General features: G+C 49.0%; 1 protein-coding gene across 1 annotated transcript in view; it reads left to right on the top strand.

Annotated features, from left to right (window-relative positions):
• ATCAY (ATCAY kinesin light chain interacting caytaxin) overlaps positions 1–27199 on the top strand; it is a 63088-nt gene that overhangs the window by 7948 nt on the left and 27941 nt on the right. The window contains exons 2-4 of the mRNA XM_077121148.1: positions 4315–4428; positions 20524–20582; positions 26472–26693. Coding sequence (XP_076977263.1) covers positions 4352–4428; positions 20524–20582; positions 26472–26693 — 358 coding nt within the window. The 5' untranslated portion in view covers positions 4315–4351. The remainder of the gene's footprint in view (positions 1–4314; positions 4429–20523; positions 20583–26471; positions 26694–27199) is intronic.

Genomic DNA, 27199 nt, shown 5'->3' with positions numbered 1-27199 from the left:
GACGGCTGCTCAACATTGTCAATATGCTAAATGCCACTGAGTTGTCCACTTTTAAATGGTTTAAATGATAAATTGTATGTTTTTGTGTGCATGACCACATTAAACTTAAAAAAAAAAATCAGACTGGGCAATGGAAAAAGGGGTGACTGGGTGGGAGGTGAGGTAGGGGTGAAAAGTGAGAGCCTCTCTGAGATTATAACTTCTGAGCTGACACCTGGAAAATGCACAGAAAGGGGAGAGAGCATCTGAGGGTGGGAATAGCAGGTGCAAAGGCCCTGTGATGGAAATGAACTTGATGTATCTATAGAAGAGGCAAAACAAACAAACAAAACAACATAATGGTTACAAGGGGACAGGGGAGAGCCCTAGGCCTCAGTTGCTGGGGGTGGGTGGGTGGGTGGGCTTGTCTCAAAAATGCTAAGCACCCTCTACTCACTATCTCATTCAGTCATGAAGGGACAGAACTATAACCGGTCCATTGCACAGATGGGGAAACTGAGGATAGGAGAGGCCAGTTCATTTACACCAGAACTATAACGTGTCCATTTCACAGATGGGGAAACTGAGGCTAGGAGAGGCAAGTTCATTTACACCAGTCTCCCTGCTAGGGAATGGCCAACCCCCTTGGCTCCCAACCCTACACCGTGCCACTGTCACCTCTAACTACTCCCCCAGGTCAGAGACACCCCCAAGCGTACGATTCCGGGGGCGAGGGTGTTGGAAGGTGGGATGGTGTGGGGGGGCACCCTTGGCAGGAAGGCTCCCAGGAAGTGCGCGAGAAGTTTCTCTCTCCCTAGCACCCAGCCCGGCACAGGACCCAGCCCACGGGGGTCTGGCTGGGCAAACCCGGGCCCCCCACCCCCACCCCAGGACACCATTTCTCGGTCCGCGTAGACTGCGCTTGAAGACAGGTTTCCTCGGACCTCCCCTATTCCCACCCCACCGCCACCCGCGCGTTATCTCAGGTATGAGGGCATCTTCAGCCTCGGCTTCTTTCTTTCTTTTTCTTTCTTTCTTTCTCTATCCCTTGTTGTGTTTTTAAACCCAGGAGGTGCCCCCGGGAAGTCCTCTCCGCTCCCGTCCCTGGCGAGGCTCTCGGAAGCTGCCCAGCCAATGGCGAGGACGCGAGGCTGGCAGGGGGCTGGGCTTCGGGGAGCAGACCTGCCCTCCACCCCCCCACCTCCACCCCCACCCCCCGCCCGCCCTGCACACAAAAGCCCCGTAATTCACCATCCTAAGGAAGCTGCGAGCTGGAGGGCGGCAAATACCTCGGAGGCATCCCGCCCCCCCACACCGCTGCACCCGGGACAAAAGCGTCCGTCTGCACCGGCCTTGGATGACGGTCCTCGGCTGCGGCGGGCGCCCCTGTGCGTGTCTCTCCCCCAGGCTCTGAGCGCTCGGGGCGGGGTGGGGGGGCGCGCGCCCAGGACGTGGGATGCACAGGCGCCGCCGGGCAGGGCTCGTCTTTGTTTGTGGGTGACGCCGAGAGGCCGCCGCCACCGCGGAGGTGAGTGCACCTTCCTGCTTTCCCAGGCTTGCCCGGGAGGGAAGCATCTGCTCCTAGCTTTCCACCGCCCCCACCCCCCACCCCCACCCCCACCCCTCCCGGCCGGCTGTTGGGGCGCATGGGGTGCAGGGAAGCGGGTCCCGGGATTCCTGGGGCTGCGAACGTTTCCATTCTTTTTGCCCCAAGGGGGCCGGAAGACCGTTCGTTTCTTAACACCCCCACCCACCCCCGTTTTAGCCTTTAGGGAGGCAGAGGTTTGCACCATTTTCGGGACGGGCTTAGAGATTAGGCGGATAAAAAAACAACAACAAAAAAAAAACCTGAGGGCGCTTCCTAGTATGCCGAGAAGGACAGGTCCAACCTCTGCGCATTTCCTATTTTGAGAGCTCAGAGGAACTGGGAGAGCCGTGCCCAGCAGACCTGGAAATCGATTTTTGAAATGCCTCCGGAAAGGTTGCAGGGCAGAAGGGAACGAGTTAAAGACACAGCCCCTCTTTATCTGAACTGGGATGGAAGATGTTAAAAATGAAACGTCACCCTGGTCGCCTGGCTTGCCTCCTAAAGTGTGAAGCTGGGATCTGAATTTGGGAGCGCACAGGGCCCGTTGGGGACCCACCCACACCCCCTATTTGGAAGATGTGTGGGCTCCGCGGCGCCGGGGCTGGAAGGCCTCCTGGGGGTGGGGTCGCACCCAGGCTGGGGTCTGCAGAGGAGAATTCGTAGAGGCCTCTAAACTAATCCCCGTTTGCATGAACTTTCCCTTGGAAAGGGAGGCCGGCAGCTGCATTTACCTTCCTGAGCGGTAGCCCGTATCAGGAAGCGATTTTTCCTGCGTACTGCGTCTCACTGTCCCTGCCCCCAAGAACGGATGACGGCATTCGGGATAGCGACAAGCATCTAGCGAGAACCCTTCTTCTCTGGAGGGGGAGAGCCTCTTTGGAAGCAGCCCCTCCTTCCCGGCGGGACCCTCACCTTACTAGATCTCCTTCTGTGTGCTTGCTTGCCTGAGTCATGATCCCAAACGCAGCTGCAGGAGGACACACCCAAAGAAGCAGCCAGCAAGCCAGCAGCCCCACTACCTCCCCCCTCCACACACACATACACCCTCCACTCCCTGGGAGGCAGCGGCTGTGGTATCGTGAGGCGGGGACTCGGGGGATCCATAGAGGGCGGAAACTGGGAATAACAACCCAGGAGCTGCTTGGAGAATGAAATGATGTATTGCAATGACAGAAGAAGCAGTGCATAAGAATTGAATTCTTGTTGACACACAGGGGCACAGAGAAACCTGTTTCATTCAGAAACAGCCTCTATCTTGGTTTGATGGACATGGGGGAACCTAAATCCGTATTAGCCAGGTTCTCCAGAGAAACAGAACCGGTTGGATATATTTCTTTATTTTAAGGGATTAGCTTCCCCCGTTGCAGGGGCTGGGCAAATCCAAAGTCTGTAGGGCAGGCCAGGGGGCTGGGCACTTGGAGAGGAGCAAGAAGGTGAGATGGTGAAGTCTTGAGGCAGAATTTCTTCTTTCTGTGCAAACTCTTAGTTCTTTGCTCTTGGGGCCTCCAGCTCATCGAATAAGGTCCTCCCACATTATGGAAGGGAATCTCCTTTACTTAAAGTCAACTGATGGTAGATGCTCATCCCATCTACAGAATACCTCCACGGCAAACAGCTAAGCCAATATTGGATGAAACAGCTGGACACCATAACCTGGCTAAGTTGACACATAAAATTAAGCATTCCCTGGGGGTGGGGCTGGTCTGTGCATTGTAGGCTGTTAAGCAGCACCCCGAGCCCCCATCCACTTGGTGCCAGCACCCCCACATACACACACACCCAGTTGAGACAACCAAACATATCCCAGACATTGCCAAGGGTCCCCCAGGGGGGAGCCCAGTGGAGAACCCCAGATTCACAGGGACAAATGGGTGGTGGTGGTTGAGTCAGAGGACCCTGAGATGGTATGGCCGAAAGTGTTCATAAAAGTCATCTCTTGTCCAACTGTCATTTAAAGATAGGGAAACTGAGGCCTGCCTGGAGTAATAAATGGTCCGCGGGGGTGATAGTGTCCCCAGGTAGACCCTCATGGAGACCTCTGGACAGCCCAGCACTTAAGCCACCACCCAGAGCCTCCCCCCAACTCCACCCATCCCTGCAAACTCCCTAGAACAGCATAAACCAAGCTAGCATTTTGGGGTTGGCAGTTATTACGCTCCTGACTTCCCGTGCCAGTGTCTTTCCACCAGCCCTCTCTGCCTCGGTTGGCCCTGGGGTCAGCAAGTTGTCAGAATTTGCTTCTTCCTGGGGGGGTCCGAGAAGCAGGGCAAGGTGGCCTGTAGTGGGCAGATGTGGGTTGGTGCTGACCGGCTCCTCTTTTAGAGGGTCAGTCCCAACAGGGACGTTGATATGCAGCAGCCATTCATAGGCATGTCCACATGAATGGCTCACATGGGATTTTACCGCTTGCCAGTTGAGGTCCATGGAAAGGGAAGGGAGGAGGGGTCTGTTGTGGACACCCCGGAGAAGGTGGGCTTCAGAGCTTCCAAAGGGGGCTCCTGCAGCCCCTCCCTGGGGTTCAAACTCCAGGCCCCCCTGGAAATAGCTCTAGGTCCCCAACTCTCTAAGCCTCCATTTCCTCATCTGTGAAACGAGAGTGATGATTGCTTAGGACATACGAAGCAAGAACTATTGGTAGGTTGATTTACAAAGAGCTGTACATGGGTGGGGAAATGCTTGTTACGATTATCGTCTGGTGAGACCCATCTGTCTGTCTGTCTGTCTGTCTGTCTGGGATTCTTCTTTAGGAGTCCTGCCTCAAGCCCCCGCCTCTTCCTGGTTCCCATGGGGACCACAGAAGCTACCCTCCGGATGGAAAACGTGGATGTGAAGGAGGAATGGCAGGACGAAGATTTTCCCAGGTATGGCTTCCTGGGTTTTCGAGTCCACAGTGGAGGGAGTAGACCTGGGGTCTCTCCAAGGTGGGTGCAGAAAACCCACTGACTATAAAGAACCCGCTGCTCTCTGTTGCTCAGCCTACAGGGCTCTGGGTGAGAATCTGGAAGACCTGGGTTCTCCATCTCCCCTCCCACCCTCCTTGAGATCTGGGATGGCATCCGTGGTGCCACGTAAAAAATGCATGCTTGATGAATATTTGCAAAATTAACATTTATTGCCTCTCTCACATACACACAGAGCTACCATAAAAGCTCCCACCCCACCCGCACATGCATTATTTTAAGAATACCAAACATTTTTCTAAAACCACCTCCTTATCCTGCAGTCTTCTTACCTGGGGTTTGCACAAACCCAGTTGAGAGCGTATTTCTACCTGCAGCGGCCAGTACGAGAGGGTCATATGCCTGCTTAAAACCTCCCCTGCAAGTTCTCATCTTCCCAGGGAAAGTCCAGGGTCTACCCCTGCCTGCTCCTTTGGCCTCGGCTCTCATCACTCTACGCTGTTTCATGTCCCTCCAGCCACACCGATTTCCTTTTCTGTTTTTGCACCTTGCCCAATTTACTCCTTTTTTTTTTTTAACACACATAAGCCATGATGCTTTATTTTTTCAATTACTTTTCTCTCAGGTACATTATTTGCATATTATTTTGTTTTAAAAATTAGTAGAGGGCGGTGTGATGGGGGCTCAGTGGTAGGATTCTCACCTGCCATGCCAGAGACCCGGGTTCGATTCCCGGTGCCTTTCTGCAATTCAACAGTTGTTTCTCAAGTACCGTCTATCTTGGGCACTGGGATAAATGTTGGAGATAAAACTGTGGATAAATTCACAATGGATTGAGGGCAGGTAAGATTCCTGCTTCCCGTGCAGCGGGTGTAGAATGAATCTGTTCCACTTACTGGCCCAGACTCCAGATCAAACTGCTACCCTTGAAAGGTTAAGGGGCCCATTGAGATGGTGTCGGCAGGAGCTAGAAGATGTTCCATGATAGGATTCTTTTTGGTCCTCAAGTCCTGCTGTCACCAGGGCAATCCTGTTGCCACCCCTCGAGTTCTTCAATGTGATTCATAAGTGTTGTCTGGATGCTATTTTCACCGTGGTGTAAGAAGGCTGATGACGTTCAGCGTTTCTCTCTCAGTTGGAAGGGCACATGGCGAGCATGGCGGCGTCTGCTGGCTTTCTCGTGGCTCTACAAAACGGACTCTCCAAAATTGCCCCATTTACTCTTCACTTTCTGAATTTGCATATGCTGTTCCCTCTGCTTGCCATGCTTTTCCCTCCTTCAGGCCTTTGCCCATGGACCACTGTCTTAGGGAGGACATGCCAGCCTTTTCTTTACCGCCCCATTTTCCCTAATCTGTTTTCTTTCTAGCTCTTACCATCTCTGCGTTAGGCTGAGTAAAGACCTCTCTCAAAGGTGACCATATCCTAGTTCCCCAACCTGTGAATATTATTTTGTGTGTCAGAGGCTTTGCAGGTGGGATAAGTGAGGGGCCCTGAGATGGGAAGATTCTCCTGGATCATGTGGATGGGCCCCACATCATCCCGAGGGCCTTTATCAGGAAGGAGTTGTTTTTTGTTTTTTGTTTTTTTTAACATGGCTAGGCACCGGGAATCAAACCCGGGGCCTCTGGCATGGCAGGCGAGAACTCTGCCTGCTGAGCCATTGTGGCCCGCCCGTCAGGGAGGAGTTTTGAATCCAGAAGTAGGGGGTACAGTGCCAGCTGTGAGCCAAGGAATGCATGTTCTGGACCCTCGAGAAGGGAGCAACCCCAGTAAAAGCAATCATGGGCTTCTGGCCTCCAGAACTGTAAGGGAAGACATTTTTGTGGTTTTATGCTATGAAGTTTCTGGACAACTTCTTACAGCAGGCATTGGAAACCCGTGCACCATCTAACATGCTTAAACCCTTTCTATGCTCGTCTTGTTCTCAGTCGTTTAGTCAGCCCGGATTTCCCTAATTCTTTGGCCTATCCTTGCCCTTCAAGTGCAAGGAGTTTGTGCCAGGAGATGATGCACAGAGAGTTATAGGTATAAACTCTTTTTTGTTGGAGGTGTTGTTGTTTTTATTAATTTTTTAATTTTTCAAGCATAACAACAAACAAACATTCTTACCATGTGATCATTCCATTCTACACATATAATCAGTAATTCACAGTATCATCACATAGCTGTATATTCATCACCATGATCATTTCTTAGACCATTTGTATCAATTCAGAAAAAGAAATAAACAGAAAACAAAAAAATTCATACATACCATACCCCTTACCCCTCCCTTTCATTGATCACTAGCATTTCAATCTACTAAATTGATTCTAACATTTGTTCCCTCTATTATTTCTTTTTAATCCATATGTTTTATTTGTCTGTCGAAAAGGTAGATAAAAGGAGCCTCAGACACAAGGTTTTCACAATCACACGGTCACATTGCGAAAGCTATATCATTATACAATCATATAGATGTATAACTCTTATACAGATATATAAGTATCTAGGGAAGGAAAATAAAAAGAGCCAGGCTCAATCAACCTGGAAAAGAGAATTTGAGGAGCATTTCCAGCTTTCAGCTAAGCTCCGTCTGTGGTTGCCAAGGACAGAAGTAGACAGAATGGCCCAGGCCTTCAAAGAGAGCTGGGTTTGCATCCAATATAGAGAAGCCCTTTCCCACAATTGGTCCTGTCCAAAAAGGGAATGGGTCTCTGGGGGAAATAGAAAGTGTCCCGTGGGTTTGAGTCCGAGCAGGCTGATGAGGGGACTACCTCCTCTGCAGAACTTAACTCTCTTTCGAGTCTAGTCATTTGCAGCCCTCCAAGTTTTCGTGTGCGTACCTGGTCTCTTTATAATGAGAGGTGTTCGCAGGACAGCCAAGAATCTCCTGCCTGCGCAGGTCCCAAGGTGGAGTTTGGCATGGCCATCACTGGGAAGGATTTCCGCTGGGAATCGGTCCCTTCCTTGGTGCCTGCCTCCCTGCTGTCCCTTTGCTTTTAGAATTTGCTTCTCTTCCCTGCATTCCTTTCTAGAAGTTTTCCATTTCAACTCGATATAATGCTGATACCTAGATATTTGGAAAGGGATTCTCAGGGTGCCTGGAGTTGGTAGTTCAAGCAAATTAGAGATCGATTTTTTTTTCTTTAGCAAGAAACTCATGGTTTAGTTTTATAATGTCCATGGCTGGCGTGTATCTGATGCTCCTTTTATTTATGGCATGGACAGATGAGTAAAAAAATATGGATTAAAAATAAAATAATAGGGGGAACAAATGTTCAAATAAATTGAGTAGATTGAAATACTAGTGATCAATGGAAGGGAGAGGTAAGGGGTATGGAATGTATGAGTTTTTTCTTTCTTTTTTTCTTTTTTTTCTTTTTTTTGGAGTGATGCAAATTTTCTAAAACATGATCATGGTGATGAATATACAACTATGTGATGATATTGTGAACCATTGATCGTACACATTGATTAGGTTAAGGATGTCTGTGTTTGCATGTTGTTTTGGTTTGCACTAAAAACTTAAAAAAAAAATGCCCATGGCTGGGGAATAACTGGCCAGTCAAGTCTCAAGCCTTCTTGAGACAAAAATGGAAGTGAATGCAGCTGCCACCACAAGCTGGGGGCTAGTTTGGAAAGGGGCGAGTCTGACATGAACTGGAATTGGGGGTGTCTTCTTTCCAGCGCCTTCTCCCAGCTGCCGGGGGTAGGGGGTGGGGGTCCCTCTTCTGTTTGAGAAGCTCAGTGTTTCCAGCATAATGGACTTGCTATGCAGTCTGGGCCCTTCAAACGGGGCCTTTCCCAGCTCAGCCTCTCCAGTCACAAGGCTTCTGTCTTCCTCTTTCCTGGAAGCAGTAAGTCCCGCTCCTAACTGAAGCATCCAGCTGCAACTTAACAGAAGTATGTCTGTCTGGCTCCAGACAATTCACACATCTCTCCCTTCCAGCAGTGGATCCCTTCTCGGGGCATCCCCAGGCCCCTCCCCAAGAAAGGGAGCCCCGGAGCCCTGTCCAGGACTCACAGCCCCTTCCCTTGCCCGCCCCCCTGCTCTGTTATCTCCCAGTGTTTCCCTTCACCCGTGCCCTTCTGCAGGCACCTTACAGAGGCAGAGCTGAAGTTGGCCTGGAGACTATTGAGCTCCCTTGCCTCGTTTTCTCCATTCATTCATTCCGATGACCTGCCCAGAGCTCCAACTGTAATACAGACACTGAGGGATGTGGGGAGCAAAACAAGATAGCCCCCAGGCCAACCCTGTGAACCCTCACTGGCTGGGACAGAGATGGGCAGCCAACGTATAACCTGACGACCAAATGCTAAGTTGCAGCTGGATTTATGGGGCTTGAGCATGCCCCGGTGGGGTCTGAGCAGATGGGGAGGTCGGCAGAGGAGCCCCAGAGGGAGAGGCATGTCTGACTTCAGCAAACCTGACCTGCAAGGGATGAGGCAGGGGGAGGAGGAGGAAGAGGCCGGTGGTGGGGGGGGGGGGGGGTAGGACAGGGCATTCCCAGCAGCGAGAATAGCACGTGCAAAGGCCCTGAGTCCCAGGGAAGTTACTGGAGGTGCTGAAGGGCAGCTGTGCAGGGAAGGAGCTTGCCCGGGGTCTCTCAGCTGAGGAGTGGCAGGTACGGGGACTCGGAACATCCCCATCACCACTGAGGGAACCTGGGTTTTGCTTGTCGGTTTGTCGCTTTTTTTTCGGATATGGTTCCAAACTTAGAAAAAAGTTACCAGGATGGAATCGGGTAGAAGTGCGAGGGGTAAGGAGGCTCCACCATATTCTCCTGTTGTTAACAGTTTGCTCCCTGGGCTGCAGCGTTTGTTCTCCCCGCTCCCACTCTTTCTCTGTCTTTCCTGCTCTCTGTGGTGTTGTGACAACCACAGATGTCCCCAGCCATCACCCAGTGTCCCCTTTGAGGCAGAATCACCCTTGCTCCTGAATGACTGTGAATTTGAAAAGGAAAACCGGCTGATTGGGACAAGATTAACTTTTTTTTTTTAAAGCCCAGAAACAAAGCAAGATCTCTCCTCTAGTGTTAGGAAACCTTAGCTTTGAGTTTACAAAAATTCAATAAACAATGTGTTCTGGGTGCTTATTCCAAAACTCATAAAATCTGGTTCTCAGCCACAAGGCGTTGGTATTATGATTCTTTTTATTACCATCATTTAATTCTTATTAACATTTACTAGCATTACATTATTGTTTAATCATAGAAGGTTAAAACTATTTTATTTTTTCCTTTTGGCTTTGGTTAAAATTATTTTAAATGAATATTTTAAAATTATGGTTTATTATTAAAGCATTACATTTGCTATTAATATCAAGTCATTATTCATTACTAATAATTATTAAATATTTGTTCCTGATGAATTAATCCTCTCTGTTGAATGGTTTCCCAGAGCACTGGATGCTAACATTTTGAGCATCCACAGCTGGGCCCCATGCTGATTGTTTATGCTCATTTAACGATCCCCCCAACCCAGTGGGGGGGTCGTTGTTGGCACCCCATTTCACAGAGGAGGAAACTGAGGTTCTTAGAAGGGAAGAGACTTACTCAAGCTCAGGGAGCCCCGGGGGGACTGTGTTTTCTTTGCTTCCTGGATGCAGCGCAGGGCACAGAGCCCATCTCGGACAACTAGACCCTGGAGAGAGAGAGAGAGGGATTTTCTAAGGGGGAAAGAGAGATGGAGGTGTGTGTGTTATGCAGAACCTGGAGAGGGGAGAGGAGGGGAGTGAAGAGGATAGGATGAAGGGATGGAAAGGAACTGCTGGAAGCTAGGAGGGGACAGTTTGATGAGGGGGCACAGCACAGCTGCGTGGGGGGATTCCAATGAAGAGGTGGTGAGGAGCTGCCCATTACTGGGGATGGGGAGGCGGGCAGCCTGGTGGGAGGGGCACAGCCTGGAGGGGAGGGGAGGAAGGGCGGTGGGAGGAGCTTCCTGGCGAGGGGGGCGGGGCATTCTGATCGCGGGCGGGGTGGGAGGTGGAGGGGAGCCGGGCGCGGAGGGGACGAGAGGAAGGGGACCCTGGGTCCTCCCAGGGCTGCTCTGCCGTCGGGTCAGGGGCCTGGGCGAAGGGGCTGGGCCGGCGGTCCCTGTCTCCCTCCCCTGCCCCAGCACACGCGCGCAAAGCTGATTTTGTTTTGCACAGAAAGGTGGCCCAGGTGCCAAAGGGGCAAGAAGTGATGGAGGGCGCTGACCAACCTCAGCTTCATCTCTCCTCCTCAACGCTTCCTCCCCCTTCACCCCCCACCCCCCATCCCCATCCTGCCCCCGCCCCGCCCCGCCCCGCAGTTCCTGAGCTCCCTTCACCCCGGGCCCTCCTCTCTGCTCCCTGCGCGCACGCGGGTGCTGCCTCTGTCCGTGGTCCTGCCCGCCCACCTTGCAGCCGCGGTGCTGGGACGGATGGAAAGTGCCTTGGAGAAAAACGTGCTTATTTGTTGGAGCATCTTAAACCTTCGAGGCGGCCTAGAAATAATCTTTGCATCCTTCTTGGAACGTCCCTCTCCGGCTCCCGCGGCTTAACTTTGCAGGTGACAACCTGCCAAGCTCCAACACCGCTGGTCCAGCTCTTGCCCAGAAACAGCCTCTGCCATCTGGGGCACCCAGAGGTGGCCACAGTCAGGAAGAAACAGAGGCTGTGCGGCCCGGGAGGGAGAACGAGGCAGCGCCGGTCAGTCTCAGGGTACTTCCAGGCAGGAATGGTGAAGGGGGCTGGAGGGAAGGGCCAAAGGTCCTGAGGCCACCGCTTATTCCCTATTCCTTGTTTCACCGAGGTTAGAAATACTGAGGGTCGAACTGGACCCAAGAGTCACCTCTGTGAGCCAGAACTGCTGTGATAATAGCCGTCCCAGGCTGATGGGTGTTTCTGGATATTTTTTTTCCTTAACCTTTTCCCCTTTATTCAATCTTTCCTTGACAAACCTTTGCTTCTCCAGGCCAGGTCTGTAACTCACCAAAGTGAGATAGGAAGGGGCATTTCCTTCCTCCCTTCAAAGGGCTTCACAGTCGACCCAGGATCCCAGCAATTAGTCCTGAGCACTAAGGGGGTCAGAGACAGTGTGCAGGGAAGAAGGGACGGACAGAGGGGAGCTGGCCAAAATTTACAGGCCAACCAAGTTCGCCGAGCAAAGGAAGCATGAAGCAGCATCCCAGCCCGAGGGGACAGAACGTGCGAAAATGAAAGTGGTTGTGGGGCAGGGTGGTAAAGAAGACTTTGTCTTGGAAAGGAACTGGAGCAACACAGCACTGCTAGGTCTCAGGCAAGAGATGGCTCATGGAGGGGTTCCCGGATGCCATATCCTAAAGGAATGCCGCAAATAATGGCAGTGTATGGTCTCCCAGATCTGGAGGCCAGAAGTCCTGAAATGCAAGTGTTGGCAGGACTGTGTTCCCTCTGAAGGCTTTAGGGAAGGTTCCTTCTGGCTTCTTCTGGCTTTGGGTGGTAGCTGGACATAGCTTGTGGTGGAGCATCTTAAACCTCTGAGCGGCCGAGGAATAATCTTTGCATCCTTCTTGGAAGATGGTGGCACATCTCTATTGCCTCCGTCTTCATGCAGACATCCTGGTGTGTGTCCGGCTTTCTGTGTCCAAATCTCCTTCCCCTTTCTCTTATAAAGGCAGCAGTCACTGGTTTGGGAGCTACCCTAGTCCAGTCTGACCTTGTCTTAACTTGATTGCATCTGCAAACATCTTATTTCCGAGTAAGACCACTGTCACAGCTTCTGGGGGCTAGGACTTGAGCATGTCTTTTTCTTGGGGGCGGTGACACTGCACCCCCCAACACGGGAATAAAACCACATCGTTCACCTTGTATATTAAGGGAAACCCACTTCTTACGTGGCCACCCACCATCAAACTCGGAGCACGAGTTCTGCAGGAAGCAGCCTGGATCTATTCCAGGATCATGGGGGGCGGTTCTTGAGGTCTGGATAGTTTGAGTCTTTCCCCGGGGCAAAAAAATACCAGGTCTCGTCTGGTCTTGAAAAGCCACAGCCCCATGGGCGGGCAGGGAGGGCATTTGCTTGATCTGTGTCGGGAAGCCGTGGCTTCTCCTTCAAGGAGCCCAGAGAACTGCTGAGTCTGCTTCTCCGTTCTGCATAAACTCCAACATGTGTTGTACGTCTGTAGCATTTGGGGGACTTCAACCTTGTGAGCTGATCCCACCCCATCATGGCTTCTCTCCCGGGCCCTGTCTCCTTTTGCACCCTCATCCTCTGGCCCCTTCTCCCCTCTCCTTGCATCATTCTCTCTTCTCCTGGCACCCTCATCTGCTTTCCAGTCTGTTCACAAATCCACCAAGTTCACGTCGGCCCCAGGACTTTTGCAGAAGACCCCTCCCCAGCCTTTATGTGACTGCCAGCCTCTCGATTTCAAGTCTCCAGTCAAAAGTCATCTCCATGCCATGAGGAGGGGCCACTGCACACCCTCCTTTAAAACCACAACAACAACCAGACAATAACAAATGTAGGCAAGTGTTAGAGAAATGGGAACCCTCGTTCACTGCGGGGGGTGGGGGAATGTAAAATGGTGCAGACGCTGTGGAAAGCAGTTGAGTGGTTCCCCAGAAAGTTAAACAGAATTATCATATGACCTGGCAATGCCACTCCTAGGTATACACCTTAAAGAACTGAAAGCAGAGACGTGGGCGGATATTTGTACACCAGCGTTCACCGAAGCATTATTCCCAACAGCCCAAAAGGTGGAAACAACCCCACGTGTCCGTCAACAGGGAATGGAGAAACAAAATGTGGTCCATCCAAGCAATGGGATGTTATTCAGCCCTCAAGAGAGAAGTGAAGTTCTGATCCCTGTGACAACTCAATGAGCCCTGAAGACCTCACGTCGAGTGAAAGACGCCAGACACGAAAGGACAAATATTGCATGATTCCACTTAACGTGAAACATCTAGAATAGGCATAGAGAGAGGAAATAGATCAGAGGTTACAGGAACTGGAGGAAAGAGGAAGGGGGAGTTGTTGCTTAATGGGTTCAGAGTTTGTTTGGGTTGATGAAAAAGTTTTGGTTGTGAGTGGCGGTGAATGCAATTGTTGCCACAGAAGTGTGCCCTTACAATGGTGAAGGTGGCAAATTTTACATATTTATGTATGGTGTGGTAGTTAGGTTCAGTTGTCAACTTGACCAGGTGAAGGCACCTAGTTCTGTTGCTGTGGACATGAGCCAATTGTACGTGAACCTCATTTGTTGCTGATTACATCTGCAGTCGGCTAGGAGGCGTGCCTGCTGCAATGAATGATGTTTGAGTTAATTGGCTGATGCTTAAATGAGAGACTCAACGTAGCACAGCCCAAGCAGCTCGGCATTCCTCATCTCAGCACTCGCAGCTCAGCCCAGGCCTTTGGAGATGCAGAAAGGAATCATCCCAGGGAAGGTTGTTGGAACCCAGAGGCCTGGAGAGAAGGCCAGCAGAGACCATCCTGTGCTTCCCACGTAAGAAAGAACCTCAGATGAAAGTTAGCTGCCCTTCCTCTGAAGAACTAACAAAACAAATCCCCTTTTTATTAAAAGCCAATCTGTCTCTGGTGTGTTGCATTCTGGCAGCTAGCAAACTAGAACAGATTTGGTATGTATGTCACCGTACCTAGTACCACAATAAAAACTTTTTAAAAAGTCATTTCCTCCAAGAGGCAGTCCCTGACCACTCTGGGAAAACCACTCGCCCCCGCTTCTCCCTTTGTCTTATTTATTTTCTTCATTGCCACTATCAGTGCCAGCCTGGTCCATTTCTTTATAGGAAGTTCACTCTCCTTCTTTCCTTAAAACGGGGACCCTCCGTGCAGAGACTCTGCTGTGTTGCCCACCTCAGCACTGCCTCCCAGAGCCCAGACACCTGATATATATTTGCTAAATGAATAAGAAGTAGAAGTATTATTACTATGCTGATTATTGCTATCACCATTATTACTATGAGGAAATTGAGGCCCAGAGAGGGGAAGGATTCTGCCCAAACTCAGGGCGCTAGGGTGTGGTAGAGCTGGGGGGTTCTCCCAGGCACCCACCCTCTTCCCCTCGCCTTCCTCATTTTACCAGTCTGCACCCTGCAGCCGAGATGCTTTCTGCCCCTTGACCCTTTACCTGCAACCCTGCAACCATCAGCTGGTCAGCCGTGGACATAGGGTTTGCGTGGCAAGCCTGGGATGAAGAGGCTGATTCATGTTCTAAAGAGAGACTCCTAAAAGCGCTGGCTGCTAAATGCTGCTAAAATGGGGAGTTTTGTTCTGGCAATGGGCCTGGTTTGTGGCTGAACCAACCCACTCCTTCCCTTCTGGACCCACGGGGGCCTGGACTCACCTGGAAACGTGTTCGGTGCAAGCCGCCACCTGGACACCAGGGGGCAGTAGAGGGCAGTGGTCAGGGGCTCAGGGCTGGCAGAGGCAGGCTGGCCTGGGTGGACTCCGCCCTGGCCAGTGGGGCAAGGTCCCTGGTCCAGCCTCAGTTTGCCCCCTCTGTGAAATGGGCCTTCTACCTTCCCTCATAGGGCTGTCGGGAGGATTAAGTAAGATCAGACCTTAAACATCCCATTGTGGCCCCTGGCAGCCAGCGGGCACTCTAAAAAAAAAAAAAGGATGCATGTTATGATTCTAGATGATTCTAGAACAGCAGGAATTGCAGACTCAGACGCAAGCAGCATAAAGGCAAGAAGGAGCCAGAAGGAGTTTCTGACACCTGGGCGGGCCGGTTGTTACCTCTCGGGAAAGGGCAGATTTTCTGATACAAGAAAAGATAGAAGTTTCGAGGTTTGTGTCACATCTCTGATTTGGTGATGTGAGGTTGAAAGGGTTTTTTAAAAAGGCTGTGCAGCAGGAAAAAAGACTGTTTTGTGCCCAAGCCTTCTGGTTGCACCCTCTATAGCACATTCTTTTAGGTAATCTTGCAAACGGTTGTGTGCTTGCTTATATAACTGGACGCTGAACTAATTCACGCGATGCCAGCTCCCCAGATGTTGGAGGCAGAGGTGGGCAGTACAGAGGGGACACAACAAGGGAAGGGTTTACACAAAATGGGTGTGAGTTGAAACTCCTTGGCCTTGGCGGACTTCTTTGAAACCTTCTTCTGACTTTAATTGAAGCTTGCCTTTTTTTTCTTATGATTAGGTGAAATTTACATAACATAAAATTAACCATTTAAAGTGAATAATTCGGCGGCAACTAGTACGCTCGCTATATTGTGCAGCTCCCACCTCTATCTAGTTCCAAAATATTTATATGACCCCAAAATGAACCCCCCTGCCCATCAGTGGTCACGTCCCTGACCCCCACCCACCCTCTCCCCCAGCCCCTGGGAATCGCTCATCTACTTTTCACTCTAGGAATTTATCTCTTCTAGACATTTCATCTAAAAGGAATCAAACAGTTTGTGGACTTTTGTGTGTCTGGCTTCTTTAATTGAGTGTTGTTTTCAGGGTTCACCCCTGGATCCGAATTTTATTCCTTTTTAAGGCAGAATGATGTTTCATTGCACAGCTATCCTGCAAAGCGTTGATCCATCCATCCATTGACAGGCATTTGGGTTGCTTCCACTTTTTGACTATTGTGAATAATGCTGCTGTGCGCATTCAAATACAAGTCTTTGCGTGGACGTGTTACTTTCATTTCTCATGGGGCTTCCCTCCCCTTCCACCTCCAGAGTGAATCTGATCCACCTTTATCCCAGGAGCTGCCACTGTCCCTGCTGCATCAGCAAACATCCTCCCAGGGTGAATGAGAGAAAGGATGGAGGGAGGAAAGGAAAAGAAGCATAGAGGCCACCCCAGAAAGGTTGCCAGCTCGTGTCCTAAGAGGAACAGAAGCGAGGGAATAACTAGTTAGGGAAAGAAGAAAGAAAGGAAAAAGGCACTCCCTCCTTCCCCGTTAAACCAGCTCCCTTTTCTGCTGAGCTTGCGCCGCTGGGTTGCAAAGATGAATTAATCTCCGCGGTGCTCTACCTCGGAATGCTGGTTCCAGCATCTGCAAAATACCCGCCTGGAACCAGGTATTTCCCTCGGCCAGGAAGGAACCACGGGGTGTGAGCCAAACTCTGGCAGCATGAGCTGTTGCTGCGAAGAAGCGATCCAAGGGTGGCCCGAGAACCAGGTCTTCTTCTCCAAAACACATGCTCTGCCAAGCCAGCCTCTCCCCACCCCCGCCCAGACCTCAGTTCAGGGCTGCATTCGAGGGACAGAAATGCTTGGTCAGCCACATTCTTCGAAATAAGCTTATTATTTTAGAACAGTTGTAGATTTGCAGAAAAGTGATGTGCTGGTTTGAAAGGATGTATGGACCCTAGAAAAGCCATGTTTTAATCAAAATCTCATTTCATAATAGCAGAATAATCCCTATTCAATACTGTATGTTGGAATCTGTAATTACATAATCTCCCTGGAGATGTATCCCAATCAAAGTGGTTGTTAAAATGGATTAAGAGAGATGTGTCTCCACCCATTTGGGTGAGTCTTGATTAGTTTCTGGAGTCCTATAAAAGAGGAGACATTTTGGAGAATGGGAGATTCAGAGAGAGCAGAGCAGAACGACGTAGCCACGAGAAGCAGAGAGTCCATAAGCCAGCGACCTTTGAAGAGGAAGAAGGAAAATGCCTCTGGGGAGCTTCATGAAACAGGAAGCCAGGAGTGAAAGCTAGCAGATGATGCCTTGCTTGCCACGTGCCCTTCTCACTTGAGAGAGAAACCCTGAACATCATCGGCCTCCTTGAACCAAGGTATCTTTCCCTGGATGCCTTTGATTGGACATGTCTATAGACTTGTTGTAATTGGGACATTTTCTCGGCCTTAGAACTGTAAACTAGCCACTTATCAAATTCCCCTTTTTAAAAGCCATTCCGTTTCTGGTATATTGCATTCCGGCAGCTAGCAAACTAGAACAGATTTTGGTACCAGAAGTGGGGTGCTGCTGCTGTGATTTGCAGATACCAAACATGTCGGAACGGCTTTTTAAATGGATAAGAGGAAGAATCTGGAGGAGTTGTGAGAAGCTTGATAGAGAAGGCCTAAAATGCTTTGAAGAGACTGTTAGTAGAAATGTGGACTCTAATGATACTTCTGATAAGGCCTTAGACAGAAATGAGGCACGTGTTATTGCAAACTGGAAAGAAGGTGATCCTTGTTTTAAAATTGCAGAAAATCTGGCAAAACTGACTAGTGGCTTTGGCTGAAAGGCAGATTTTAAAAGCCATGAACTTGGATATTTAGCAGAAGAGATCTCCAATTTAAACGTCAAAAGTGCAGCCTGGTTTCTCCTAGTGAAATGTGACAGGAAAGAGATAACTTGAGAACTGAACTCTTGGGTATAAAGAAACCAAAAATTGATGTTCTGGAAAATTCTGGGCTTCCAGGAAGGGAGACCCCAGAGAATAGTGCCCCACATGAGGTCTTAGCCAAATATGGAACCAGTCAGCCATTTCAGAGAAAGCCAGGTATGGACATGGAGTTATCCAGGAAAGATTTGTGGAAACTCCTTATGTGTGATGGGCATGATCCAACACTACTGCATAGAAAGCCGACGAGAGTGCTGTGGGACCTGTATAAACAGAGCCGCTGCCAGTCTGGACTGAGGGGTTCAGAGAAGGGACACATTGGAGGAAAAGTAACTTCAGAGGCAAAACCGTGGAGGCTGAGGTCTGAAGTCAAAAAGCCTCGGGTCAGGAGAGCGGACCCACCCAAGCCCGTGGAGAGGGTGAGTTTGCCCCAAAGGCAGAGGATGGGCCTTCCACCTTCTTGCAGTGGAAGAGTCATGCCGCCTCAGGCCTTGGAGAGGGTGAAGCACATTCCTTGGGGCTTGGGGAGAGCCTGGCTGCCACCACATGGAGGGGCTAAGTGTGTGCCCCAGAGATGGCAGAGAGCCTGGGTGCAGCCCCGATGCTTGGAGAGGGTGGAGCCGAGAAAAAGGTGGTCTCCCCAGTGTCCCCCAAGGTTGTATTTGGAGAGAGGCAGGCCTCTGCGTAGGCCCTTGGAAAGGGTGGGACTGCTGCTTTCAGAAGCCCCAAAGATAAATGAGTCTCAGACTTTGAAATCTATTGGACTTTGCCCCGCAGGTTTTCGAAACTGCTTGGGTCCGGTGACCCCTGTGTTCCTTCCTCCTTATGGAAATGGGTAGATGTATCCTATGACTGTTCCTCCTTTGTATGTTGGCAGCAAATAACTTGCTCTGAGTTTCACAGGTCCAGAGCTAGAGGATAACTTTGCCTTAGAACAGACCATGCTTGTAACTAACTTTGAGATTTTGTACTGGTTTTGACCTTGTATTGTATTTGTAATATTACTGAAATGGTTTAAGGTTCTCTGATATTGTTATGGAATGAATGTATTTTGTATATGGGGAAAATGTGTCTTTTTTAGGGTCCAGAGGGTGGAATGTGCTGGTTTGAAAGGATGTATGGACCCTAGAAAAGCCATGTTTTTATAAAAATCCCATTTCATAATGGCAGAATAATCCCTATTCAATACTGCATGTTGGAATCTGTAATTAGATCATCTTCCTGGAGATGTGACCCAATCAAGAGTGGTTGCTAAACTGGATTAGGGGAGACGTGTCTCCACCCATCTGGGTGAGTCTTGGTTACTTTCTGAAGTCCTATAAAAGAGGAAACATTTTAGAGAATGAAAGAGATTCAGGGAGAGCAGAGAAGAACGACGTAGCCACGAGAAGCAGAGAGCCCATAAGCCAGCGACCTTTGGAGATGAAGAAGGAAAATGCCTCCCAGGGAGCTTCATGAAACAGGAAGCCAGGAGAGAAAGCTAGCAGACGACGCCATGTTCACCGCGTGCCTTCTCACTTGAGAAAGAAACCCTGAACTTCATCGGCCTTCTTGAACCAAGGTATCTTTCCCTGGATGCCTTTGATTGGACATTTCTATGGACTTGTTGTAATTGGGACATTTTCTCAGCTTTAGAACTGTAAACTGGCAACTTATTAAATCCCCCTTTTTAAAAGCCATTCCATTTCTGGTATATCGCCTTCTGGCAGCTAGCAAACTAGAACAAGTGGGGAGAATTCTCACCCGGGAGCTGCAATTATGAACATCTGCTTTTAGTGCAGTACAGGGGTCCTGGTTGATGAAGTGCTATTGGTCCATTATTATTTACTGGAGTCCTTATTGCGTTCAGATTGCCTCAGTTTTCCCCTAAGGTCCTTTTTCTGTCCCGGGTCCCCACCCGGAATCACACTGACATTTAGGGTCTCCTGAGGTTCCTCCAGGCTGGGACTGTTTCCCAGACTTTTCTTCTTTTTTGATGATGTCTCAGTTTCGTAGGAAATTCCTCGATTGGGATTTTACTGATGTTTTGCTCGTGGTTAGGCTGGGGTCGTGGGTTCTTGGGTGGAAGAACCCAGGGGGTCTAATAATCATATTATTTATTGTTTCATTTCTTCTATTGTGCATTTTATTACTTTATTACTACTTATTTTTATAACTATTTTATTTTATATGGTCACTTATTTTTGTTGTATTACTTTATCTTGTCATTTATCCATAATAAGACATTGTTTCATTTACATATCTAGCATGTGTTGTTTGTGTCACTATTATTTCATTATTTATAAACATTGTTTATATTATTTATTATCTACTTGATTGTATTTTTATTTCAAAAATGTATTTATTAGTATTCATTGTTCTATTTATTTAATTATGTATTATTCTATGTTTATTGTTACATTTATTCTCCTTTTCTTTTTATTCAGTATTTATAAATATTTTGTTTTGGGATATTTATTATCCTTTGTTTTATTGTTATTTGTTTATAGTTTGTTCTATTTAGTTACTCATTTTATTACTATAATGAAGTGTATTTTGGCCAAACGAGCCCCTGACCTAAAAGCATGCTGTTGATGTTTTCTTCCTCTGAATGTACCTGGCTGCACCTGAACACACCTGGCTGCACCTGGGCACACCGGATGCACCTGGACACATCTGGCTGCATCTGGCTACACCTGGCTGCACCTGGACATACCTGAATGCACCTGGATGCACCTGACTGCACCTGTTGGCTCCCTCCACACCCCACGGTGGGATCCTGGCACCCTGGCTAATGTCCCTTCACCTGGGTGGGGTCTGCAGGCCTCTGCCGGAAGAGACTGGGATGGAGTCACCTGGCAGCCCCACCGAAGACGCATCCTGTAAGTCTCGGCGCTCGCGAACTGAGGGCTGCCAAGCCAGGGTTGGGTTCTGCCCCAAGGCCCACAGCAATGGCAGGCAGGTGGAGAGAGAAGAAGTTGCACCGGGGCTGTGTGTCCTCCCACTGCTTGCTCAGCCTCTCTGTGCCTCCAGTTTCTCCCCTATTCAATGCAGTCAGTGAGCCTCCCACAAGGGGCCTGAGTAAGGCTGAAACTGGATGCTGCTCAAAGTGCCCAACAGGTGTCCTGGGGGGGTGGGTCTCAGCGGCCCCAGCACTCATGGGCTCTGGGATGGAGGTGGGGTCCCAAGAAGCCAGAGGGGCTGCACTGGTCACCAGAGAAGAGGTGCTTCCCAGGACCAACCCTGGCTACTCTCCCCCTGGCTCCCCTTACCTCTCCCTCTGCCCTTCTTCTCCACATCGTGGTGAGAGAACTGACCAGAGAGGGCTCCCTTCAGCCTGAGGTCACACAGCAGCAAGAGGCAAGCCTGCTCCACCGTCAGCCCTGTGCTTCCCTCTGTACAGTGCCTGAGAACCCAGGAAGGGGGTTCTATTTTCCACGGCCTTTCAGGACAGACCCCAGATCCAGGCTGCCTGGAAGGCCATGCCAGCTGCTGGCTCTGCCCTGGCACTTCACATTCCTGCACGTGACCCTGCACAAGTCTCTCTGGAACTTTCCCTCTGAAGCTGAGGGGGTGGTGGGGAGGATGGTTGCATTCCCAAGATCTCTGGCAGGCCTTCCTCTTTTCCTGGAGCTTGCTTTGAGGGCAGATGATGGTTTTTCTCTGGTTAAACCATGAACAGCCATTTCTGCTCAGCTTGCTGTCATATTGAATTCAACCCCTCAGGGATGGCGCAGGAAGAGAAGCCACCTCAGAGGGACACCAAAACCCAGGTTTATCTATCCATGGCGAAGGAGGGGCCAAGATGGCGACTTAGTAAGGTACGCGCACGTCTTAGTTCCTCCTCCAGAGCAACTACTAGGTGACCAGAAACAGTGCAGAACAGCCCCCGGGGCCACGGCAGAGACCGGACACACAGCGTACACCAGTCTGGACTGGCTGGACCGGCTGCGAGACTCCACTGCGGTGAGCTCCCCGAGCGGCGTGCGCTTCCCCGGGCCGCAGAGGCTGGTGGCCGGCGCCCCTCCCTCCCTCCTTCCCAGACCGGCTGAGAGTCTCGGATCAGCGAGTTCCCCAAGCTGTGGCGGCCAGCGGCCGGCGCCTCTCCCCCACAGGCGGCTACCCGGTCCGGCAGTGAGTCTCAGATCAGTGAGTTCCCCAAGCCGCGGTGGCCAGCACTCCTCCCCCACAGGTGGCTGCCCGGAGGGAGAGGAGGGAGTCTCCGACAGTGGCAGGGACTGGGTCCAACCAAACACCAATAGTGGCATTAATAAAGGAGCCACAACATCTTTTGCTGGTGGGACCCGCAGACAGACAAGCGCCACATACTGGGCAGGATAAAAAAAGAAAAACAGAGCCCAGAGACTTCACAGGAAAGTCTTTCAACCTGCTGGGTCTCACACTCGGGGAAATCTGATTAAATGTCCAGACACCAGCAAAAAATAACAAATCACACCAGGAAAATTGAAGATATGGCCCAGTCAAAAGAACAAACCAGTAGTTCAAATGAGATACAGGAGCTGAGACAACTAATTCTGAATATACGAACAGAAATGGAAAACCTCTTCAAAAACCAAATCAATAAATTGAGGGAGGACATGAAGAAGGCAAGGGATGAACAAAAAGAAGAAATGGAAAGTCTGAAAAAACAAATCACAGAACTTACGGGAATGAAAAATACAGTAGAAGAGATAAAAAAAACAATGGAAACCTACAATGGTAGATTTCAAGAGACAGAGGTTAGAATTAGTGAACTGGAGGATGGAACATCTGAAATCCAAAAAGAAACAGAAACTATAGGGAAAAGAATGGAAAAAATTGAGCAGGGGCTCAGGGAATTGAATGATAATATGAAGCACACAAATATACGTGTTGTGGGTGTCCCAGAAGGAGAAGAGAAGGGAAAAGGAGGAGAAAAACTAATGGAAGAAATTATCACGGAAAATTTCCCAACTCTTATGAAAGACCTAAAATTACAGATCCAAGAAGTGCAGTGCACCCCAAAGAGAATAGATCCAAATAGGCGGTCTCCAAGACACTTACTAGTTAGAATGTCAGAGGTCAAAGAGAAAGAGAGGATCTTGAAAGCAGCAAGAGAAAAACAATCCATCACATACAAGGGAAACCCAATAAGACTATGTGTAGATTTCTCAGCAGAAACCATGGAGGCAAGAAGACAGTGGGATGATATATTTAAATTACTAAAAGAGAAAAACTGCCAACCAAGACTTCTATGTCCAGCAAAATTGTCCTTCAAAAATGAGGGAGAAATTAAAACATTTTCAGACAGAAATTCACTGAGAGAATTTGTGACCAAGAGACCAGCGCTGCAAGAAATACTAAAGGGAGCACTAGAGTCAGATACAAAAAGACAGAAGAGAGAGGTGTGGAGAAGAGTGTAGAAAGAAGGAAAATTAGATATGATATATATAATACAAAAGGCAAAATGGTAGAGGAAAGTATTACCCAAACAGTAATAACACTAAATGTTAATGGACTGAATTCCCCAATCAAAAGACATAGACTGGCAGAATGGATTAAAAAACAGGATCCTTCTATATGCTGTCTACAGGAAACACATCTTAGACCCAAAGATAAACATAGGTTGAAAGTGAAAGGTTGGGAAAAGATATTTCATGCAAATAACAACCAGAAAAGAGCAGGAGTAGCTATACTAATATCCAACAAATTAGACTTCAAATGTAAAACAGTTAAAAGAGACAAAGAAGGATACTATCTACTAATAAAAGGAACAATTAAACAAGAAGACATAACAATCATAAATATTTACGCACCGAATCAGAATGCCCCAAAATACGTGAGGAATACACTACAAATACCGAAAAGGGAAATAGACACATCTACCATAATAGTTGGAGATTTCAATTCCCCACTCTCATCAATGGACAGAACATCTAGACAGAGGATCAATAAAGAAACAGAGAATTTGAATATTACAATAAATGAGCTAGACTTAACAGACATTTATAGGACATTACACCCCACAACAGCAGGATACACCTTTTTCTCAAGTGCTCATGGATCATTCTCAAAGATAGACCATATGCTGGGTCACAAAGCAAGTCTCAACAAATTTAAAAAGATTGAAATCATACACAACACTTTCTCGGATCATAAAGGAATGAAGTTGGAAATCAATAATAGGTAGAGTGCCAGAGAATTCATAAATACGTGGAGGCTCAACAACACACTCTTAAACAACCTGTGGGTCAAGGAAGATATTACAACAGAAATTAGTAAATATCTCGAGGCGAATGAAAATGAAAACACAACATATCAAAACCTATGGGACACAGCAAAGGCAGTGCTAAGAGGGAAATTTATTGCCCTAAATGCCTATATCAAAAAAGAAGAAAGGGCAAAAATTCGGGAATTAACTGTCCACTTGGAAGAACTGGAGAAAGAACAGCAAACTAACCCCAAAGCAAGCAAAAGGAAAGAAATAACAAAGATTAGAGCAGAAATAAATGAAATTGAGAACATGAAAACAATAGAGAAAATCAATAAGACCAGAAGTTGGTTCTATGAGAAAATCAACAAGATTGATGGGCCCTTAGCAAGATTGACAAAAAGAAGAAGAGAGAGGACGCAAATAAATAAGATCAGAAATGGAAGAGGAGACATAACCACTGACCTCACAGAAATAAAGGAGGTAATAACAGGATACTATGAACAACTTTATGCTAATAAATACAACAATGTAGATGAAATGGACAAGTTCCTAGAAAGGCATGAACAACCAACTTTGACTCAAGAAGAAATAGATGACCTCAACAAACCAATCACAAGTAAAGAAATTGAATCAGTCATTCAAAAGCTTCCCAAAAAGAAAAGTCCAGGACCAGACGGCTTCACATGTGAATTCTACCAAACATTCCAGAAAGAATTGTACCAACCCTGCTCAAACTCTTCAAAAACATTGAAGTGGAGGGAAAGCTACCTAATTCATTCTATGAAGCCAACATCACCCTCATACCAAAACCAGGCAAAGATATCTATCCATGGTGAGTAGCTGCCCTGACCCTTCCCAGGGACCTCATTCTCGTGTCCTGTGTGCCTCAGTTTCCCCATCTGTTCAAGGACAATGATACAGAAGGTCCCTCTAAGGGATGGCTAGAGAATGAAAGCAGGCAATGCCTGGGGATTGCTCGGTGGAGGAGATTTGGCCCATGCTCTATCAGCAATCAATGTTAGTTATTAAAAAGTCAGACATCCAGTGGCAGAATTTTCGCCTGCCATGCCAGAGACCCGGCTTCGATTCCCGGAGCCTACCCATGCAAAAAAAAGAAAGAAGTCAGATATCGCTTGGCAGTTCCTCCAAAAGTTAAACATAGAACTCTCGTGTGACCCAGCAATCCTACCCCTGAGTATAGACTGAAAAGAATCAGAAGCAGTGACTCAGGAACATCCTTGCACAGCGCTTTTCATCACGGCACAATTCACAAAAGCCAAAAGGTGGAAGCAATTCAAGCGCCCATCAACAGATGAATGGAGAAACAAAACAGGGTCCATCGAGACAGCGGAATGCTGTTCAGCTGTGAAAAGGAACCAAGTTCTGTACTGCTTGGACGGACCTTGGAAACATGATATTCAATGAAGGAAGCTGGACACAAAAGTCCCCATATTGTATGATTCCATTTATATGAAACGTCCACAGAGGACCAATCCACAGAGAAAGGAAGTAGATTAGCGGGTGCCCAGGGTTTGCGGGAGCATGGATGGAGGCAGTTTCTGCTTGATGGGAGGGAAAAGTTTTGGTAATGCAATGTGGGGATGGCAGCACAACATCATAAAAGCAATGAATGCCGCTGAACCGTGCACTTAAAAATAGTTAAAATGGCAAATTTTATTATATATATATATATATATATATATATCCATGACAATTTTTTTTGAGTCAAATATCACATGATATTGTGAGCCAAGGATTGTACATTTCAGATGGTTTGTATGGTGTGTGAGTGTATCTCAATACAACTGTATTATTTTAAAAAAAGAAACCGGAAGGGAGTAGCAGTGGTAGAATGCTTGCCTGCCATGTGGGAGACACGTGTTTGATTTCTGATCCATGGACTCCTCTGCCCCCCATGCCCCCCCGGGGAAAAAAAGGGGTAATTGGGATGGGCTCCTGTCTCTGCAATTTTCTGGAAGAGATCGTGTTAAACTCAATGTTAATTCTTCTGTAAACCTTTGGTAAACCTCCAAGGAAATTTTCAAAAAAGGTCAAACATCACAGTTAGGTTAAAGAGAACACGTGAACAGTCCCTGCAAGCCTTCCTCAGAGGCGAGCTCTGGGACCTGACAGTATTTACCGGTTGCTTAGAAGGAACGTATGTCCCCAAAGCGGGGGGGAGGGGGGGCTGGGCTACCTGGGTTCTAGTCGCTGTAACATCTACGTGACCTTGACCTACTTACCTGCTTTGCGTCCCATTTTGCAGATGGTAAAACTAAGTCAAGCTCTGAGAAGTGAGATGGTGCCCCAGGGGTGGCCCCCCAAGCTTCTAAGTAGCAGAGTCAGGCTTCGAACCTGGGTCTCTGCAAGCCCCAAGCATTCATCCTTGACCGCCAAGCCCCACAGCACCCCTCCACGCCCACGGGCAAGGGGTTATGACATTAGCGGCGGGGACAGAACGCTGTCGTCTGACTTCTGACCATCCACGCGATGGGCTGGAGCGTAGCCTGAGGAGGGAAGGGGAAAAGGAGAAGGGAGGAGAAGGCACCTGCCCACATATCTTGCTCTTCGCCAACAGCACCCCCGAACACGTTGAGCTTCAGCGGCGTTCATCGTCAAAGAAAGACCCTGGTTGCTCCAGAGATCAACATCTCCCTGGACCAGAGCGAAGGGTCGCTGCTGTCCGATGACTTCCTGGACACCCCAGATGACCTCGACATTAACGTGGATGACATGGAGACGCCCGATGAGACCGACTCGTTGGAGTTCCTGGGCAATGGCAACGACCTGGAGTGGGAAGGTGCGTAGCTAGCTGCCCTCCCGCCCCCGGCCCCTGCTCACGAGCTCGCCCCTCCGTAGTCCAGAGGCTTCGCAGTGTCGGTGCCACCCTGGCTCGAGCCCTCCCTTTGGGCTTTCTACAGCCGTCCCACCGGCCCCGCCAGCTCAGACTGCAGCAGGGAGACGCGGGGGCAGGGTGAGCGGGGAGTCGGGGGGTCGGGGTCCGAGGGGCCTCAGAACAGATCCATCAGGGAGGGGGGTGTCCTAGTTTGCTAGCTGCTGGAATGCAACACACCAGAGAACGATTGGCTTTTAATAAAAGGGGATTGAATTCGTTAGTTCTTCAGAGGAAAGGCAGCTAACTTATAACTGAGGTTCTTTCTTACATGGGAAGGCACAGGGTGGCTGAAAATATCTGTGGGTGTCACGGTTGAGGATGGGAGCTGCTGGCATTGAGTGGGGGGGGGCAGAGAGGCTGCTCAGCATCCCACCCACCACCCACCCCTCCCCGTGCCTGGGATGTCCCCA

Source organism: Tamandua tetradactyla, chromosome 11 (assembly GCF_023851605.1).
Source record: "Tamandua tetradactyla isolate mTamTet1 chromosome 11, mTamTet1.pri, whole genome shotgun sequence".
Lineage (NCBI taxonomy): Eukaryota > Metazoa > Chordata > Mammalia > Pilosa > Myrmecophagidae > Tamandua > Tamandua tetradactyla.
Note: the sequence above shows the minus strand (reverse complement) of the source record. Positions and strands in the feature narration are given on the sequence as shown.